Source organism: Caloenas nicobarica, chromosome 19 (assembly GCF_036013445.1).
Source record: "Caloenas nicobarica isolate bCalNic1 chromosome 19, bCalNic1.hap1, whole genome shotgun sequence".
NCBI lineage: Eukaryota > Metazoa > Chordata > Aves > Columbiformes > Columbidae > Caloenas > Caloenas nicobarica.
The window spans coordinates 5,740,206-5,761,467 of record NC_088263.1 but is presented as its reverse complement, the minus strand read 5'-3'; the positions used below and the strand labels follow the sequence as shown (position 1 = coordinate 5,761,467).

The following is a 21,262-nucleotide window of genomic DNA, read 5'->3' as shown; positions in this document are numbered from 1 at the left end:
CCTGCCCTGTCCAGCTCCTTCACCAGTGCTGGGCTGCTCTGGGCTGGGTGCAGGCTGGTGGGTGCCCTCAGCCCTCACTCGGCACTGCAGACGGGCAGTGATGGTTCGCAGTGGTCCAGCTTGGTTGGGGAAGTGTTTACAGTATCCTGGTTTCTTCCAGCAGAGCCCTGTCACCAGCATTGCAGGATCTGCCAGGGCAATCTCACTTCACAGCAGTCACCTACCTAATCCCATCACAACACATCTCGTCAGCATCTGACCTAAAGAAGGAGAAAGTGACCCTGTATTCAAAAATGCATGTAGCAAGCTTCATCTTCTCCAGCCTCCTGGGCCGAAACCCAGGATAAAGGCTTTCCCTAATCTGATCTGACAGGAAAGGCTACATTTAGTCAATTAGTTAAATCTTTAAAACTCTCTTTCACTGACAACCTTGGTTAGAGATGAGTGAGTGAGGTCCTGGCAGCTCTCCAGGGAGCATCCCATGCCAAACGCCGCATGGCACATCACAGCGCCTTCCCCTGTAGAGCCGGTGCCTTGGCCTTGCAGGCAGGGCTGAGCTCCCCTTGGATCCTCGGAGCTCCAAAATTAACTGATCAGCCAGGCATCCCCCCGTACTGGGCACTGGTGAGGCCACATCTTGAATCCTGGGGTCAGTTTTGGGCCCCTCATGACAAGAAGGACCTTGAGGTGCTGGAGCGAGTTGAGAGAAGGGAACGGAGCTGGTGAGGGGCTGGAGCACAAGTGTGATGGGAGCGGCTGAGGGAGCTGGGGGTTCAGCTGGAGAACAGGAGCTGAGGGGAGACCTTCTGATCTCTGAACTGCCTGGAAGGAGCTTGGACCCGGCGGGGGTTGGTCTTTTCTCCCACGTAACAAGTGATAGGACAAGAGGAAACAGCCTCAAGTTGTGCCAGGGGAGGTTTAGATTGGATATTAGGAAAAAATTCTTCCCGGAGAGGGTTATCAGGCATTGGAACAGGCTGCCCAGGGCAGTGGTGGAGTCACCATCCCTGGAGGGGTTTAAAAGATGCATGGATGAGGGTCTCAGGGACATGGGTTAGTGCCAAGGGTAGGTTAACGGTTGGAGTCGATGATCTTGAGGGTCTTTTCCAACCAAAACAATTGTATGGTTCTATGCCTACCCTGAGCACAGCAGAGCAGAGGGGCCAGGACAAACATGTAGAGAGGAGTCTTGGGGAATGGCATCCCCAAGGCATGTGCAGCATGGACCCATCCAGAGAATGGGGTAAGGTGCAGTTAAAGGCATGGCTTTATCTCCGGTGTCGGCATCTCTGTGAGCCCACGAAACAGAGAAGAAAGCTTTTCTTTAGTCTGTGTCAGTATTTATATGGCAGTACACAGCTCAGGAGACATCCCACTCAGCCAGGGCTGTACAAACAGTGCAAGATCCAAGTAGCTTTACAATGTAAACAGGAAAAAAAGGAGAGTTAAATCAAGATCCATCTGCTCCTTTGCACGTGGGCAGCCAAGGCACAGAGAAATACAGGTTCATGGCTGATGGAGCTTTTGAGGACCTGCTCAACTGCTTCACCAAAGCCAGTTGGACATGAATATGCAGCTCAAAGGCATTGCCGTGTCCATCTCAAAGCAGCTTACCTGAGGTCACAGCGCAGGGATGTGCCTGGGGAACCCCCCTGCAGCACAAGAGCCACGAGACCGAGTGTTATCACTCATTGCTGCCTACTTTCCCCTTTTGGTTGTGTTGTAAGACAAGAGGAGCCAAACTGATATTGTGCAGGGAATCACAGCCCTGTGACCCCCACAGCCGAATGCTGAAGCTCCAGCTGTAGTAAGTGACCCTTGTGCTCGGGTCCTGGATCTCAGCAGGCAGTGAGATTTTTAAATTCTAGTTTCAATGTCCTATGCGGGCGCATTTCTCACTGTAATCCCTGTGCAGATCGCTACAGAGCTACGTTGTAGAAACATAGCGTTAACTCCTTGCAAACCCCACCTGCAGTCGCATTCTGCCTCCTGTAATCATGAGTTATTTTTAATTCAGGCTCCAGCAATGGTGGCAAAGCAGGTGGCAGTGCTACACCATCAGGTACATGAGCCAAGACAAAGATGTGCAATGCTCAGCAGCACTATCAGCAATCCCAGACTAAACAAAGTGTTAGGATGTTGGCTAGACACGAACAGCGGTGCCTCAGAAATACAGGGGAATTCAGCTCCAGGCCTTGCAAATCAGGTTTATCACTAGTCCACGTAAGGCAATAGAGGTACATCCTGCTGCTAGAGTACACAACACTCCCGCAGAACAGGGATAAATAGTCAACAAAGTGTTTCTACAAAGCAGAGATGCATTTCCTCCGGTTTAAACAGATACTCAGTGCTCAAAGAGAGACAGGAACAAGCCTCTGAATAGCAAAACTAACTGTCAGCAGCTCCTCTGCAAAAATCCAAAGCTCCTTCCTTACCCCTTTATCCAAATATTGATATTTCGCTATCAGCCTGGCCAAATGAAAAGCAAGCAGATGCCTTGACTGAAGATGATGGGAGATGTCATTGGCCATAGATCTGCAGCTAACTTTTCCTCAAACGCTTCTGATGCTTTTTCAGCCAACTAGAAAGATCCCTGGGAGCAAAACCATACACCTCTGCTTTTTCTCCATGACCAACTTCTCAGCTGGGCCTGGAAAAAGCAAGCATTTTCAAGTTTGGTTAGATAACACTGCTTCACAAATCCCTGGCATTTACCCATCCCAGCAGGCAGCGATGTGGCAAAGCATCGGGTCGGGGTGGCAGAGATATTGGTCCCCGAGGAGGGCAGGTCCGCACGCCTTATCTCAGCTTTGCAGGCTTCACCTGGGCAAGAGTCAATGCAGGAGCCTGGACAGATGAATGGCACGGTGGAAAAGAGAAATATACTTGGGGATTTGAAAAGCTCCTCTGAGTCGCCTGAGCCAGCACCTGGCATCCCCTCCAGTGAGAGGATAAAATGCCAGAAATACCAACAGACTCCTCAGCCAGAAGAATGGGGCAAGGTTAAGTCACTTCACAGCAGGATTTCAGGTGCAGCTTCGTGATCTGAGTTGCCAAGTCACGGCTCCAGTTGATATTTAACCTTTTGCAGAGATTCTCAGTCAATACCTGGGCTTTTGATATTGCTGTCCTCGACAGAGGATGCTGGGGACCACGTGTTTTCCTGCTGTGAGGAGCTGATTAACAGAAACGTGCTTTAGAATTTAAGTAGGATAGGGTAAGGGACTTGCTGAATCAGCCGACTCCAAATTTAAGCCTTGATTTGGTTGAATAATTAGGTTTAAACACATGCATAACTGTCACTAGCTGAATGTTAAGCACACATCTAAGCGCTGAAGGAAAATAAGCCTGGGCTTACATGTACAAGTTTCTTGTCCTCAGGGAAGAGGAGAGGGGAAATCATGTCCGTGGAAGATTGCTCAGTATCAGTTTGATGGGATAAACAAAGACTTAGTAAGGAACAATAGCCTTGTCATGACTAAAAAGAAGGTTACAATTTTTAAATAATTTTCTTAAAATTTGTACTTATATCTTGACAATACAAAAGCTATCACAACATAAATACAGACCCCAAAAAGCCTCCATTGTTCTTTCCAATGGAAACCATATTTGCTATTTACGTTTCCTTCAAAAGCAAAATTACTTTAATGAAGTATCCACAAACAGAGCTCATGGAATCCACAAACATCTGGCGGAGGCTGCATTCATGTTTCCACTCTGAATTGAATTACGTCCCTTTTGTAAGCTAGGACAGACAGAGGGTAATGTCTGAAATTACAATTGGGGGATCATTTCCCATCCTGAGAAAACCAAGAGCCAGAATAGCAGGACAAACTGAGCAAACAAAGAATACTATGTGCCTGGAATATCTTCTGAGAGTATGAAAAGAAGGAAAACGTGAGAGAGAGAGATACACAAACCAGAAGTCCTCCAGGCAGGAGATCTGCTGCTCCTTGCAATACTGGCTTTCCCACATCATACTCACTGAAATCTGTGGGATTTCAGAGCAAAGCCCAAATTCCTCCTCTCTGCTGGGGATCTTAGAAAGGATGTCTGTCTGTCTCGCAAATTCTGTACAGATTATATCACTGCGATATTCAGCTTTGTTCTTGGTTCTACCTTGTGTGATAATAAATATCCCCTTTGTCACTCCTGACAGTACGAGTGGAGCTGAAAACAGCCTGGTCAGCTGGGCTCTCCTTGTGGGTTGAGGTCCTGAGGCCATCGCAGATGGAAGAAGCTGAAGAAGGTTTATGTGCGTGAATCTCGCACAACCCAAGAGCCAAACGCCGTGGTTGCACGTGGCTGTTTGCCGTGAGGGGAGGCTCAGTGCAGGGGATGCTATTTCTCTGTCCCTGCATTCATTAAAGGCGCTGGCAGAATCATCTGATCCCCTTGGATGACCCACCTCGCCAAGGGCCCGCGCGGCTGGCAGCCTGGATTCATCCAGAAAGTGTTTCCCCTTCAGCTCTGCGCTGCGGTTTTACCTTGAGATATTTCCTACCATCCCTTCAAAGCCTCCTGTGAAAGCGCCTCCAGTTTCTCACCCATCGTGATCATGGAGCTCAGTTAATTGTTTGTACGTAGCACAGAGAAACCTCAGTCCCCAGGGGACCCTCTGAGAGCAAAGCTGGGGAACAACATCCGCGGGCCTTCCCACCACAGAGAACAGCAGCAAGGAAGCTGTTTTTCCCGTTTTTCCTGTTTTTTTCCCTGCCACAAGTTAAAAGCTGAACCCTGATAAGCATCTGCTGGGCTTAGGTGTTACTGGTGTCCTAGGTGTTCTTTTAAAACTTAAAGTAGTTCCAGGGTACATAACTCTGGGGTTATAAAGCTTTCTAGTTGGTTATTCCATTTCCTTTTGGCAGTCCCAGCTACTCAAGGAAAGTATCAGCTCTGGTATAGGGAAATATATGCAACCCTTGGCCGTTCTGAATTCCCCAAGCAGGAGTTGCAGTAGAAGCAGAGACTGGGGATGGGTAAAATGTGTAGTTTACTCCAGCCTATGTCTTTGTAAACGAAACATGGAAACAGATATCATAAGATCCTTGGAGGGAGAAATGCAAAATGTGTTGTTGTTGGGGCCTTCAGCAGAACCCATGTGCGCTCACTATTAATACATTGTAAAGCAGCTGGACAAGGAAAAACAACCCAAAGCAGGGATGTTCCTGTAACAAATGTCCCGCTGAAGAAGAAGAAAGATCGAGGAGCTCAGTGGGACATGGGTTGGATGTCACAGGCAGGAAAACAAGCAGCTTTGGTGGGTCTAGAGGTCACTCTGTTGTCGGCTGTCACCCAAACCGAGCAGGAAGAACCACACATGAGCTGACATGAGTCCCTGTGAAACATTTATCCCGTGTAACACGTACTTGTAGCACTGTCACAGATGCTATTACAGCATCACCCAGTACCGAGCTGGGGTCTGCTCTTTGCAGGCAGAGTGAGGATTCGCACACGCTTTACGGTGTGGTACTGTTTAGATACGAATGGAGAATATCAAGGCCTTGCATTATGGGCTGGAAAAATCCACAGAAAGACACAGGACATGCTTATAATTTGATCTACTGACAACACAAACCACACCTTTCTCACAGCCCCGCGGAACACTGCCAGAAGATATCAGTCCTGCGAGACTGAAAGGCGAGACACAGGAAGAGCAGGTTGTTCAGCTCCTTGTCAGCTCCATTTCTGCCTGCCTCGTCTCTTAATTCTGTTTCATGGCACGACGCTTCCTGCTGTCTCTGCCTCTGGCTACATCACGACACTTCACATCTCAGCTGCTTTCTGTCCCTTGGCAGCAAAGGCACCTGCATCCTTTTCCCAGATACACCATCCTCACCAGAAATGTCCATAAACCATGTTTTGACATTGCAGGTGGTTGGAAAACACAAGCCGGAACACTTCTACAGTAAACTCTACACTGGGACAGCCCTCTGCCCATACACATCACTTGCATTCACATCCCTGGTAAGACTGGGTTCACTGACTGGAGTCTTTGCACACAACAGACGCATGGTTGGGGAGATGCTGCCCCAGCTGCAGCTCATCTTCACACCCCAAGCTAACCCACCAGATCGCTTTTCCAACAGCTGAAAGAGGAGAGGGATAAAAGCTTGTGGAAAGTGCTTACCCTGCGGCCTTTCATCCCTCTTATCCCTGGTGCACCACGGACTCCTGCCGGACCCTAGACGGGGAAAAAGGAAACAAAATGAAGATATAGGATGGGGAAAGCAGCAGCTGTTGGTAAGACCCCACATCTGTACGTGATCTGCAGGACCCTCAGACACAGACCCTTGACCAGCAGGTTGGTTCATTAAACTCTTGCCAAAGACATGACCATATTTACTTGTCTATAAATGGTCTTTTTTTAAAAAACCTCCCTGATTGTCTTTGGATTATGAACATTTAGGCCAAGGATCCTGGCTGAGGTTTATATGCTTAAGTATCTGCAGCCTGTTGTCTGTGTAAGCGTTGTGATGTGAAGAGAAGCTGAATATCTAGAATTCCCTCCGAAGCTATTAAAAGCAGCTGTTGCACAGTATCTCTACAAAAATAATAATAACCAGGATCTGTTTTTCAGTTGTCCAAATATAAAATCAGACACCTCATCTTAGGTATCCAAGTCTGACCTTTTCAGCCAAATACTGATTTTATCTTCAAGTATCTGTTGCCCTGTTAGTGCAGTATAAATATTCATACTGGCAAATAGATGCTAATTTCATTTGGACCGTTGGTGTTGCAGATGATCCTGTTGTTCTTACACTTACAGAAAGGTTTCAGGTTTTCTTTTGACCTGGATTTGTACGCACTTGATTCATTAATGTGCACACACGAAATGCAGAAGAAAGAAACAACTTTTCTTCTCTTACAATGTTTATCAATTTCAAAAATTAAAGGATGTGTTCAATTAACAGGATTTATTTCTGCATTATAACTTTAAAACCCCATACTTGAAGTTAGTGCCTTTTTGCTGTCAGAAAACCTCAAAATGACACATTCCATTCCCGCTCTCTCAAACATTCCACGTCAAGTTTTGCCATTTATATATTAATAGCTTTTACCAACTGTCAACGCCACAAAGTCCACCAAAGATCAGAACAAAATTGGACTGTGCTCTTCCTACTGCTTGTACCACTGCCACTAAGAAAGATTTTGCTTCTGGAAAAGAGGTATCTTTCTGCATGGCATGTAAATCCAGAATACAAATGCTTAGCTGTTCTCCTTCAAGATGGAAAAGTTAGTTGACTGTAACTATATTTGTAAGAACAGTAAATCTCAGTTTTGCTAGTGAGGTCAGTAGCGACTGGCACAGACAAGCAGTAGATGTGTCAGATGCCTGTTTTATAGAGATATTTATGATAAACACACACTGAAATGACATTCTTTGTTGGTATTTGGAATATCCTCCTGGAAGTCTCAGCCTATCCCAAATAGCTTATGAAAATACAAGCACAGAAACGTTTGTCGTGATGGCAAAAAGTTCAGGGAGCAACTAGATACCATGCTGGCAATTTCAAGGAACTGTTCAAGAGAAGATGAGTGACCTTTAAAATACCTATTCGTACACATCATTTTCAAAAACAAACACAAAAGACATATCATGATAGTGAGCAGAAAGAAGGAAAAGGAATTCACAAGCCTCAGTGAGCTGAAATTAAGGGCAGAGTTTCCTACAACTGGCTATGCTGTTGCTCCCCGTTCCCAATCACCCTCTATCCAATTAATCAGCCATCAGAGCTGCTAAGGCTCACTGGACAGATTAATTGAAAAGATTTTAACAGTTTAGGACAAACAACAACAGCATGCCTCAGGTCTGGCTTGAAAAGCAGATAATGAATATTTGGTGGAGAAACAGGCAGAAACAGCTGGAGTTAATGAGTGGGGATTTGATATTAGAGGATTATTTGATTTACCGGCTTTGTGGCGAAGTTCGACTTATTGAATTATGACTTTTTAAAATGCAGTCTTGTAGGAAACATTTTGCTTGGATGAACTTGTTAGTTATTTGCCTGCAGGACAACAGGGAACTGAGGGAAACGGAGGGACCTGGGGACGGTCACGGCTCCCAGGGCTCTGCAGAGACATTTTGTCATCTCCAGTCAGAGCAGATGCCTTAACTCATACAGTTGTCATCATGCCCCAGCGACGTAAGACAAAACTCAGCCTTAACTAAAGGTATAATACTAGTTAGTGGTGCACTAGATAGTGCTGCTCTCCTCCCCAGAGCCCACAGCATGGGGTGAGCAGGGGGACTGCCTGGTGCTCCAGCCATCCCCAAGTCATGCAGCAGACAATGTCCTGCGAAAGTTGCTAGAAAAGGGACATCTAGAGACATCCAGCTGTCTCGTAGACTTGTGTTAACAGCAAGTGCGGCCCTGAGGGACCACAGAGCAGCTCACTGCTGGGGCTGCATCATGTTCCTTGTATTGTGAGGGCCTGGCCAGGGTCACGTTGCTGCTTTTCATAGAATGGTTTGGGCTGGAAGGGACCTTCAAAATTCATCTGTTCCAACCCCCTGCAATGAGCAGGGACATCTGCACCAGCTCAGGTTGCTCAGAGCCTCGTCAAGCCTGGCCTGGGATGTCTCCAGGGATGGTTCATCCACCACCTCCCTGGGCAACCTGGGCCAGGCTCTCACCACCCTCAGTGTCAAAAATTTCCTCCTCATGTCTAGCCTGAATCTCCCCTCCTTTAATTTAAAACCATCACCCCTTGTCCTATCATAGGGGCATCCTATCTTATTCAGGTAGGGACAGGTCACCCTGAGGTGCCACTTGATCTCAGACCTTTCCTTTCCCTCACCTCTACTGACTTGCAAATGTGAAATCTGTCCCCAGGCAGCAGCTGGGGGCTCAGAGCATCCCCAGGCTCCCTGCAAAGGGCAGAACTGCCACTGATCTGGAGGCCAAACCTTTGGCACTTCTTGGGCATTTCACTACTGTGATCTTTCTCCCAATTAGCAACGCTGTGGGAATTCACACACCGAGCAAAATCCATTCTCTGCACCCGCTCAGAGCTGCCTTTCTGTTGGTTCCAGCACACAACACGCAGCGGCATTCATGCTACTGGGAGAGCTGGAGCTCTGTCTAAACAACAGCTGTGGGAAACTGGAGCCACACTAAAATCTACCTCCACACCAATTGCACGCTCCAGCCACAGCTGCACATGTACCAGATGAGCACATCCAGATGGGGGGCACATCTGGGGCAGCTGCTCTGCTCACTCCAGCGAGGGGCTCTGGAAGTGCACCATGTAGTCACTAAGTGATGTAGTCAGCAGAAGATGCAGTCACTGTATTGCGTGATGCGATCACCATACTGCCAATAATTCCTAGCAGAAATAGAGGGCCTTGCAATAACACCTTGAGCTACTGAGCTTGGTCCTGCTAAAAGATTGAGGCTGGACTGTGAGTTTTGGATCCCCCCCCGGGGGAATGGGCTACAAAAGTTTGAATTAAGCACCTTTTTTTTTTTGGCATCTCTTTCCATGCTGTTCTCACCCATACCCCATCCCTTTCCCCATCTCTCTTGTTTGTATCAAACTTAAATTAACTGGGACACAGTTGCTTGACTCGGCCCATGAATGCCCAGGATACAGGATGATGATTTTTGGTGTGCAGTATTAATTACAAGGTGATGATAGCCTTTACTTACTGTTGGTCCAGGGATCCCAGGAAAACCCACTCCTCCTGGTGTCCCGGGGTGCCCCTAAAAGAAAAGGAAGAAGAACACAACTGGTGTGAATTCCCATAATCTGCTCTTACCTTCTTCCCCCATGTGGGAAGACAGGAAAAAAAGGCATCATTTGTTGCTGGTAAGGTCAGGCAGGTATTTTTTACGTGTTATTTGTCGGGGCAAAATTGCTCAGGGGCGGATGGAGAAGGCCAGGCTGCTAAAAGCCCAGCTCCAACCCTGCTAGCAATATAAGCAGTTGTATTTGCTGAACAGCCCAGAAGAAAATGAGCTGAATTACTTTAAAAATCTGTCTTTGGGTCTTGCGTCATGGTACACAGGACACGAGTGTCAGAGCAAGACAAGATCTTGCTGAGGTCCTCTCTGCTAAACGAGGATCCCCAAATGGCAGGGCGCATAGCACAGCAAAACACCATAAGCGTGCTGCCCAAGCAGCCCCACGTCTCCAGCTTGGTGGGACGTGAACACCAGCAGTTTAGAAATCCCTGCTCCCAGATCCCGTCCATTCAGTAGCCAGGATGTTGGGAGCCAGACAGTCCTGCCGGTGCTGTAGCTTGTAGCTCGTGGTTATCTCTGCTTGACACAACAGGTCCTCAGCTGATGCAGCTGCAGAACACGTGTCGAAACCCTCTGAATGGGCAATTGCTGAACATGAGTGCTGGGGAGAAGTTATACTTCAATATCTAGTCACTTAAACTCTCTTCCCCACAGAGCCAGGAAGAATTTGTAGCTATTCTCATATAATCAAAAGACCAGGAGAAGCTGCACCCTTTGCTGGGACACAGAGAGAGAGGCAGCAGCAAGAGCGAGAGAATGCAGACTTACTCCTTACCATCGACCCCTTGACTCCTGGAGGGCCTGGGGGTCCCACTGAGCCACGGTCACCCTAGGAGAGACACAGGTACATGGGGAAGAGTGAGGACTTTTGCTAACAAGCACTCTGAGCTGGCAGCAATGGGGATCTAGAGCAACAGAACAACTAAAGGATCCATGAATAGCAGTCTTCGCCATCAGATCTCTACCAGAAAGGCTTGAATACAGAATACTCATCACCCTCTTTCAAGTATCCATCTCATCAGAGGAGTTAAAGGACTACAGGAAGAATTAGCTACTCCTCCATATCCCAGAGAAGGGACTTTACTATTGACATCAAACCACTGAGGAACAAGAAACAAGCAATGCACTCCAGACCACCTCCAACTCCAGATCGTGCTAGAACTGAATCCCAGGAGATCTCTAACTCTTCTCACCCAGGGCATGACATCCCTCTCTGTCCTGCAGTACCACAATCCCTACATGTTCTGGTGTTTCTAGATGCATGGATTTGAAAGTTGGGGTGATGAGGCCCTGCTGAGAGCAGGGAACCAAGTTGGACGAAACCAGAGATGCTGCCTGGAACAGGCGGCTGGTGCTTTCAGGAGACGGTAGGTGTTTTGGGAGGACTCCCTATCCCATAGCTCATACTGAGACCACAGTGCAAGTGACAACAACCTGGAGACCTACATTTGTGAGGGGTTCAGAGCCAGATTCCTCCACAGCCCACCCTAAAGATATCAGCCCTTTCAAAACCGGCCACCATTTGTCATTAAAAAAATTAATGTACCGAAAAATCACTTACTAATTCCCAAAGTCTTACTTATCCCCATATGCAGAACATCTCAGTTCCCCTGAGTACACCTGTGGCCCTACAGCTCAGCCAAGAACGGGAGAGGAGGTGTGAACCTCCACGAGCATCACCACAACCCTTGACACAAGGATGAGTCCAAGACATGGCTCTAGTGATGGGATGCTGGCTGCTTCTTTTTGGAGATGATGGCAATTCCCACCCCGACCGCCTGTACTCTCCCTCGCAGCCCCTAGAATGCACCAGGAATTAGGTGTGTTGTGTTTGCGTGCTTGGGGGGATGAGGAAGGAGGAGGCAGCAAATGCTGCCAAGTAGTTTACGCCCAAAATCTGACCTACCTTCCAACAGCTAAAGTGTAAGGGGAAATATTTTTTTCAGCTCTAAGCAGCTTATTAAAAACAAACCCCAGAGTTTGTGTCGTCACCAGTTGGCCCTTGTAAACCAACGTAAGGATTTTTTTTCCCCCTGAACGCATGGATTTTATTAAGTACGTATTAACTGTATTGTTCTCTTTGATAATCTTTGGATTTACTGGCTTCAATCTTAAGTTTTGCAGCTCTCAGGATGGAGATTGCTGACTCAGCTATGTCTAATGAAAGCATGTTTCCCACTTCATTTAGCTCACAAGAGCACAGTAAGCTATAGGATGCTATGACAACTGGAGGCCTGGTTGAGGTTTTGATTTGATGGTAGTTACTTCTGTCATCTGTGAGTTTGTGCTGGTAGAGAAGAAGCCTGATAGAAACCACAGCTGTGCTGAGGATCTCCTAGGGCAGGTTTACAAAGGACAGCCCAGGTTTGCCTGGACACCAACGTAACGTCATCAAGTTACAGAACTGATCTGCAAGACAAGGACAGCTCATGGGGTCAAGGCACTGGCACAGAAGTTGTAGAGCCAGATGTGAATTTACTGGAGTGGGAAAATGATCTTCCCATATCTCCTGCATGGAAAACCCCTTATTGCTCATTTAATTCAGAGCTGCAGCTGCTGTTCAGGCAGCTCACTCAGGCACCAATTTTCTGTTTAACCACCTCGGACACATCACAGACTCCTTATTCCTCTGTTTTCCTTCTGTAAAACGCAGCCCACATCACATCCTTCCTTTTTACCTCTTTTTTGCCTTGACAGTTTGGACTGAGCGTGCTTCTGCTACCGCCCCACCAGAGACCATCTAATGCAATGGGCTTTCCAAAGGCGGCAGATAAGCAATAAAACGCATTTGCAGCGAACACAGTGTAACTGTCACAGAGTCTTGACATCATTACCCAGAGGACAGGGCTTGAAGTAATAAAAGTGAGAGAGAGCACTGATGTGCGGAACGCATCATTTTATGTTCTTTACTATCTTTATGGCTGTACTGTGAGTAATTAAACCATCAAAGAAAACCAGTAGTCTGTAACTGAGATACAGTGAATGACATATGTAGATGATTTGTCTTTGGAAGCTACCCCTGAATGAAATTTTACACTCTGATAGAAAACAAATTAATGTCCGTTTACATTTTTATGAAAAATAAAACCATTTTTCTTCCTGAAAGCAGCATGTATCTGTACTGTACACAAGAGGGCACCAGCCCTTAGTAGCGTGCCCAATGCAACCACAGGGGCAGTTGGACTAGATGGTCCTAATCAAATAAAAAGGGAGGTATTTGGACCAGCCTTTGCTGGGATAGGCGGCTGCGCTCTCACATACCTTCTCTTGCACCCGAGAATTTGCTGGGCCCCCCTGTTCAGTGCAGGATCAGCTCTGGTCAGCATGGGTTTGTGAGTGCATCTCTGCACAAATCTGTCTGTAACCTGAGCTCCTTGGACTCCTCCCTTGACCAGGAACACAGGACTGATGGGTCCCTCATTCCCAGAAAAAACAGAACTGACTGTTAAATACAAGCTTTCTGGCAGATTGCGAATGAATAAACCTTAAATTTTCAGAGGATATTTGACAGCATCTCCTTGGAGGGCAAGCGCGTGTTAACTCTTAAACGTGAAAAGGATGATTTTCGCCTGGCCCAAGACAAGCTCCGACACCCTGGATGTGCTGCATTCCCAGCTGGGTGTTGCACTGACACAACAACTTGAATCTCCACAATATACAAAAGTTAAAAACAACCAATTTGTTGCAAGCAACCTTACCTTTTCTCCCACTATTCCAGGCTCCCCCACTGGACCAATGAAACCCATCAGACCCTGAGGAAAGAAAAACGCACAATTAATTTTCAGTTTTATTTGCTGGGAAAGTAAATAATTTCTTTGGTCCACCTTACTGGTTGGAATAGTACAGCATCCTTCGTATCCCGCTCAGTAATTCCTACTGGCTACCAGAGCGGACAGAGTTACTCCCGGCCATGGGAATGTCTAACTCCACAGCTGGTTCTGCTTTAGGCGCCAGCTGGAACGGCAGCACGAGGATCCACAAGAGCCACAACATGCAGTATCGGAGATGAGTTAAGCATGTTTCGTAGCAAGGCCGAGTCCACAGTGTGGCTTTTGTTTTGCAAGCGTTTCCCAAAACGTCAGTGCGGCTTCACCAAGAGCATCGACAGTGGGAGCTCCTGGGTTGCACAGCCTGGGAGTTGCCATCGTTTTAACTGCTGCACTGGGTAGACTTCCCCTGGGCTAATCTCAGCTGCCTCAAATCCTTGTGCAAACTAATTTTGCCCTGGATTTATGCTGTTGGGATGTCGGTAGGAAAGACAGGTCTGAGGACAGAGGCAGAGGGGCCAGCAGGGCAGCAGATCTACCACACTACTCAGAAACTATCTATCTTAGGAAAAAAAAAAAAAAAGAACCGTCTAAGCTCAGGATTTGTCAAGATTTAACAACGTTTGGGATAACGAAGAAACAAATAGAACTGCTTTTAATTAAGAAGATGGAAACAAATGCAATCTCAAGCTAAGACTCCCAAGAATTAAAACACAGCAGCCTCCCTACCAACTTCAGATGCAAGGGACCGTCCCCTCTGCCGCGGCAGGCGCTCGCTCTCTCACTGCGCGGTTCTCATGGCCTTGTCCCTAGTCCCAGCAAGGGTCATCGGGAGACAGATATCTATATTTAGCTCCTCCAATGAGTCTGTAACTAAAGCGATTCATCTCCCGTCGAAACACTTCACAACCTGCCCGTGGTTGGCACGGATCGTGTCAAATGGAGCCATGCCCCAGCTTGTTTGATTTTCGGCAACTGTCTGACTGCCGAGCAAGTCAGAGACAGGAGGTGGATCCTCCAGTGATATTACCTTTCTCTTCCTCTTTTTTAGAATAATTTGAAATCCTCATAATAAATTGTGTAGTCCCTCTACGCAAATACATCTCACCTTTTCACTTCAACATCAAGGAGGTTTTCAAATTGCACACTCAAGAAAACATTGAGCATGAACAAACACAGTGGGGAAAAAAGCTACTCTAGAGCAAGGCAACTTCTGGAGTGTGGTCTCAGAAAAGGGTGAGCTTTTCAACCTGAAATCTCCTTTCTTGGGAAACAGTGGGAAAAGAAGCAAAAGTTTCCTCTCTGTACTCCTGCTTCTTTGCTTTCTTGGCTCTCAGCTGGCCTGACACATATGCAGTTCTTCGAGGTGCATTCTGCAGCGTGAGCATCGCTGTGGTTCTGTTCACGTCTGTGCACTGACAGTGGAAATGATACCAGATACAGAGGGGCATCCAGCACCCAGAGAGCAGCTGCTCACAGGTTGTACAATTTCTCCTGCCACCAAAAGCTTCCTTCCATGAAGTCACACTCACAATGTAAAGCTCTAGCACAAAATAACCAGTCGTACTGCTATTCCTGTGTGTGAGGCTCAACAGATCCATTCAGAGACATAAAACACAATGTGGGTCACTCTCCAATGACTTTTAGAGGGAATAGTTTCTGACAATTACTCCAAGCATGAAGAGACTTCAAGCATTAATGTTCTGACGTGGTGCAACCAAATGCCATCCTTTGAACATCACTGGAGACAGGAGCTCCTCACCGAGGAATGCTGAAGGGCTCAACAGAAGCACCTCTCACTCGGATGCTCAGCTGGATTCGCCTCTTGCATAGAGCAGCCACACTGTCTGTTCAGGAGTCATAGAGCCCTTGTCACACTCTGACACGGGAGCAGCATCCAGGTAAAAAGTGTTTGGGAAAAACTCAGGAGAGAAAGCTAAGAGCTCAGTGGGTATGTCGGAGCCTGGAGTTAGATGCTCACATTAGAAATTCCTCCAGAGATGAGGCCCCGGGAGACCAGCAGGTCACTGTGCCACAGTGGAAATACTGATTAACCACAAGACCACAGCTACTACCAGGAAAGCTCTACTATTCCACCAGGTGCTCACTGTCACCAGTCCTTCTGACATCAGCACTGAAACAGTCTTTGCTGTGCCCGAAGCTGATGCATTTCCAGTGCACAAACGTGCCCTTGGGGCTGGGCTGAGTGGACAAGACACACGGGAGCAAAGTGCTGGACTCGGAGCAGGTTGTCCAAAGCAGGAACCAAAGGGAGAGCAGGCAAATTTGCAGTATTTGCATATGCAAGGTTGCCACTGGGTGGCATCGCTGAAAACCACTGAATCAATTATCCTTTCAATCAGACACAAGTGCAGATGCATAGCTGATAACTGTATCCAGTTACTGAAGTTTTCCAGTAGCCCAAGGCCACGAAAAAGGCAAATCTTAAGGCAGAAGAGAGAATAGCAAAGCAATGAGATAAAACCAGGAAATGCTTTGCTAGGCAAAAATAAGATAATAAAGCAAGAAAGAATAAATCTGTTCTTTCGCTTCCAATTTCTCAGAAGAACCGCAGAACTCTCTCTCCCTGGGAAGATGCTCTCCTGAAGATGTTTCTGGGTTACTTAGGTCAGTCCCTGCAGAAGAAGAGAGATCCCTGCTCTTGCAGCAGATGTTGTTACCATTCAGAATAAGACTGTTTCAAAAAGACTTCTGAGGGGTATTGCATGTGCAAACCCAGGCTTGAATGTTAATCTTCTGATACAGTGTCCACAGCAGCATCCGGTCCCAATCAGGGGTTTAAAAGATACACAGATGAGGTTCTTAGGGACGCGGGTTAGAGGCAGACTTGACAGTGTTAGGTTAAGGGTTGGACTCGATGACCTTAAAGGTCTTTTCCAACCAGAATGATTCCATGATTCTAAAAAGTCTCTAAGGAATCTGGGTCATGAAGCAAGGTAGACAGGTTGTGCTTCCCAGCCAACCTGGTGTTGCTCTACGGATGGTTTGCAGAGCATGGATCGCAACTTGCCAAGCAGCCCCCAAAACCCAACGCCCCCCTGAGACCCCTTTTCGTTGTCACACGTGTCATTTGTTGTCACAGCTTGTGCAGAAACCTGCTGGCACTGCCAGTGCAAGCAGGGTAGAGGCAAACAACCCAAACCAGGGGAAATTCTGTCTGCCCTGGTACATCGTTTTACTGCTCAAGGGAAGATGTCACTGCTCCCCATGTCCTCAGCAAGAGGAGCATCTCGTGGTGTGACCATGGTAGAACAGAGACCAAAGCGAGATGCAGAGCAGGGACCCTGCCATGTGCCCGACTTCCAGCACAGGAGCTCTGGAGCATTTGCAGCCAACACCGTCTGCTCTGGGCTAAATGAACTAACGTTGCTGTGTCTGCAAACAGACACAAATGGAGATAACTATGTCTAGGCAAAATAAATCTCAGTAAATTATTGGGAGTATATGAAACAACTAGGGGAGATTGGGTAACAGTATTCTTCACCAGCCAAAATGGGACAGACGCTAAAGGGAACACAAGCAGCAAAAAATGTAGGTTTTAAGCAGCAGAAAAGCCACCAGTGGCAAATATTAAATCAAAGCGGAATGGATTGTGGCCATTACACTAAAATGGCTGCGGTGTAACATATTTTCCCATGTTCTCAGGGTTGACAAGAAGCCCCGCATCAAACATGACTCCAGGCAGTGTGTGTAATGATGCACGTGAAGTCCCAGCAGCGGTCGCTGCCTGGATAAAGGGCCACAGTATACAGGAAAGAATGTAAAACATTTATATTAGACAGGGAGTTCAGCATGTCGCTCATGATTCAGTCTGCTCTGCTCTCCAGCCAAGGGCATGGCGGAAAAAGGATGGAGATTGTTAAAAAGTTGCTGGGGGCTTGAGGGGAAGGAAAAGGGGGGGACTGGTGGGTTGTAATTCCTAACTCCTGTCTGGCTTTCCCCATTTATTGTCCGGCCCTGTCATAATTAAGCCCCCCCCTCTTGGCTGCATCAACAGAGAGCAAGTCAGCAATGAAGCCTTGCATAAATCATAGCCCATTTGAGAGAAACAACCGAAAGGCGAGCCCAGCATGAGCAGGGTCTCCCAGGGACGGGACCGCCAGTCGCTCCCAGCAGGAACCGATCATGGCCTTTCTGTGTTACTGGTTCGCTAGCACTCAAAACAAAACAAACCAGGGACAAAGGATGGGGAGGGAGTAAATGCACAATCCTCCCATTCAGATGAAAGAAAGGGAAAGTAAAACAGTAAATATCACAGTTTAAAGGGAGGACGCTCTGACCCGCAAAGAAAAACCATGGGGTTTAACCCCCTGTGCACCGGAGCCTGTGGCTGTGTTGGGTTCCCACTGCTCTTGGGGGAGCAAGGGATGGAAAGTAAAGCCCTGAACGAGAGATCTGGAGCTCAGAAAGATGCTCTGGAGGGGAAGGTAAATGCATTGGGAAAGGTGCTGCTGCTGTAAGACATGGGAAATGCCGGTGCAATTCCCTGCTCAGTTATTGGTGACACATCTGACCACAATTGAGTCAATCCGCGTCTCCAGGTTTCAGACTCCACCTGCAAAACTGACACCACAGCACATCCCTCCTTTGTGAGAACACCACAAGGAAAATATAGTAGGGAGATAACCGGTGGCATTGGTTTCCTTTGGCAAATTATTTTAGAATAGTGTCTGATATTGGGACAACATGCTTCTCCCTTGAGGGAAGAGATGCCCTCAAAGGGCTGTGGAGCGACTGCCCACCCCAGCACGGTGCGATGGGTGCGTGGCTGACCCCGTCATCACCCTGCGAGTGAACAGGCCTGTCACTTCTGGGACAGCAAGAGGGATTCAAAAAGCTGTTCCTGCCATGACAGGACCTCCTCATTCCTATTAAGGACGTAGATCAGCCTTAGCCTCTTCTAGCACTGATATTTTCAGTTTCTAGAACAGAGCCAGGGGGTCCATGGGCTTGCCATTCCACAGTTTGCTATCCTGTCTGCTGCAGGGTGCTACTGCTCCCGCAGAGCTGTCTGAACTTCAACATGGACATTTTGGTGACATCCTCCTGCTCTGCATTCCCAGCTCTGGAATAGGAAGACTGGTGGCCTGGGCCAGAGGCCCCATGTTCTTCTTCATATTCTTCTGCCTCCATCTACTGGCAAGGAAGGGTTAAATCACACATTTCCAGGGTACGGGGGAGCCCAGCAGCTGGAGTCCTTCCAGCACATGAAGACAACAAGCATCTTATGAATGAACTTCCCGAGTCAGTGTCCTTGCAATGGAAAAACAACACATCAGGGACTGCCTTGTGGCTTAAAACCTTATTTTTCCAATGAGAGCTCAAGTGTCACTGGAAGTCTTACAGAAACTCCCATGTTTGCCTAAACAGATGTCCCTAAGAAAGGGAAGAGGGCTCCAATGAGATGGATGGCTCATCTTTTCTCATGCTGTTATACTGAGGTTTCCACTCAGAGGGAACCCATATGGAGACAAGCTGGAGAAGTTTCACGACTCCTCTTGTGCCTATGTAACAGAAAACATCGAGGCCTCCACGATAGAACACAGGGGTGAGGTGAAGGTGTCTTTTAGTGCCTTGGTAGCCCAAACTCTCAGAGCTCTGCAAAAAAACCAACCCAGCCCCAACACCAAGTGCTGAAGCTGAGGTGGAGGGAGGAATGAAAAGCCAACACTCCAGCGTTGTTCAGCCAAGGTGTGATGGGAAAGGAGGTTATTTCTCACTAATCTGGTGCGACATTTTTGTTCTAATGACTTGACTGGTACGGAAATGGAAATTCTTTCTGGGTGATATTTCTGGACAGAGACTAATTGACTAAGAATAATACAGGCAGCTTTCATACCACTGCGCTGGGTTCCGTGTCAGCGGAGGCCAGCTGTGTTTTCTTTTTGGTGAACAGTGCCTACAGTTTTCATCCAAGGTCAGTCCTGAGGGACGTTAAAGAATAATAATCCTAATGATGTTTTGTCCTTCAAGGGCAACATCTTGTTACAGATCACAAAGCACTTCTAAATATTCATTTTAACTGTAATACAACAGTCTCCATAGGTGTCACCTGAGAACAGGAGGCATTGCGCTAAGCACTGTTCAGAGCTGTTTTACACCTTCCACAGAAGGGAAACTGAGGCATGGAGCACTGGAAAGCACTGCCTGAGATTGTGCAGAATCTGATAGAGCTGCAGTTAGAACTCAGATGTGTGGAACAAGTTTGCTTCTTCAGTTGTTGCCCTTCATGGAGTAAATTGTTAACCACAATATAGAAGTGGCTCTAATTTCCAAATACAAAATAAATATCCTTGATGAATACTGAGACTCATCAGATTGCTGGTGCTGAAGAGGATCCACCTTGTTTTTTTGGACCTGTTTGGTCAGAAAAATCACGGAAGAAGCGACATCCACCTGTTGCACACAGAGGAAAGAAGAGCCAGAGAGGCTGGTGAGCTAAACCAAACCAAACCAAACTAAACCAAACCAAACTTGCTGACCATTCAGCAAGGAAAGTGCTGGGGAGGAAAGCTATGCTGAGAAGCAACACCCTCTTTGCCAGGGCCAGCTGCTGCTGCCAGCTTGGTGTGGTCACATAGGAACACACAGAGCATGTTGGAGGCTCCGCGGCTGCAATTTCAGGGCTGGTGGTGGAGAAGTTGGTTGGTTTCAATCACAGAGACATGGGAACAATTGTTTCTTTTTTCTTGATGCCTGTGGTTCCCCTGAAGCCTTCAGGGATGATGCATGTCCCCTGTTACCTCAGCAGAACATTCTCTCTTGCAGTACGACACAATACAGCTCAGTGCCTCTCTTCCACAGGGTCCAGTTTCTTCAGTTCCTGTCTCCTTTGCTCCACACAAATCCAGTGGGAGTCAAAGCAGCATAGTGCCCAAAGCGGAGGATCCTACCCTTAAAACCTACGTAGGCAAAGCCTGAAAATTGCCCTTTTAGGGATGAGAGCAATACACAGAAATGTGTAATCTCTTTGCCAACCAAGCTGGCCATAAGTGCTGCACTGCTGCCAGCACTGCCAGCACATCACCTGAACTGTGACTGCCTCGGAGCACTCTGCCTATGGAAAAACCTCCAGTTTAAAACAGATACCATGGTCACTGCCTGTGATGGTCCCCAAGAGCTTCAGCCAGACTAAGAGCATCCCAGCTGGAGCACCAGGACAATGGACAGGCTTGAAGTGGCCACGAGCCCTGGCCACTATCCTCTGCCTGCCCTCTGGTCACCTAGGAGGCATTTTACAGAGGAGATCGTCAAACAGACACAGAAAACAAAGAGTTTACCTGCTCACCAACTTTCCCTGGTCGGCCGTGGTTTCCAGGCTCACCCTGCAGGACAGGAGACAAGGCACACAGGTTACTTGGTGCTCCCAGTCAGACCCTCAGCACAACACAATTCTTTGTACACCCATGATCTGGGCTGCTGTGTGTAAATTGTGGAAAAACTGTAAGAAACATCATCTTACAAAACACACTGTGACTTAAAAGGTAATCCAAAGCAAGCAACACAGCTGACATGAACATGGAGCAAACACTTGTTCTAGAGTGAAATGCCCCAAAAGCAGCTGGTCCTGCTGCAGCAAAATAACCTTCACAAAACCAAATTTGGACATTGAAACATAAGCTGTCAACTTTGTGGTGGCATTATCCCTTTGTTTAATAAGGCACGAGCTCTCATCAGGGATGCTCCTGAGGTTGGGGTGTTTCTAACCCACAATATTTTAATCTG

General features: G+C 47.4%; 1 protein-coding gene across 1 annotated transcript in view; it reads right to left on the bottom strand.

Annotated features, from left to right (window-relative positions):
• Window positions 1–21,262, bottom strand: part of COL27A1 (collagen type XXVII alpha 1 chain) — a 147,303-nt gene that overhangs the window by 45,544 nt on the left and 80,497 nt on the right. The window contains exons 24-28 of the mRNA XM_065648239.1: window positions 20,818–20,862; window positions 13,448–13,501; window positions 10,525–10,578; window positions 9,654–9,707; window positions 6,131–6,184 (exon numbers count right to left, since the gene is read on the bottom strand). Of these exons, the coding sequence (XP_065504311.1) occupies window positions 6,131–6,184; window positions 9,654–9,707; window positions 10,525–10,578; window positions 13,448–13,501; window positions 20,818–20,862 (261 nt within the window). The remainder of the gene's footprint in view (window positions 1–6,130; window positions 6,185–9,653; window positions 9,708–10,524; window positions 10,579–13,447; window positions 13,502–20,817; window positions 20,863–21,262) is intronic.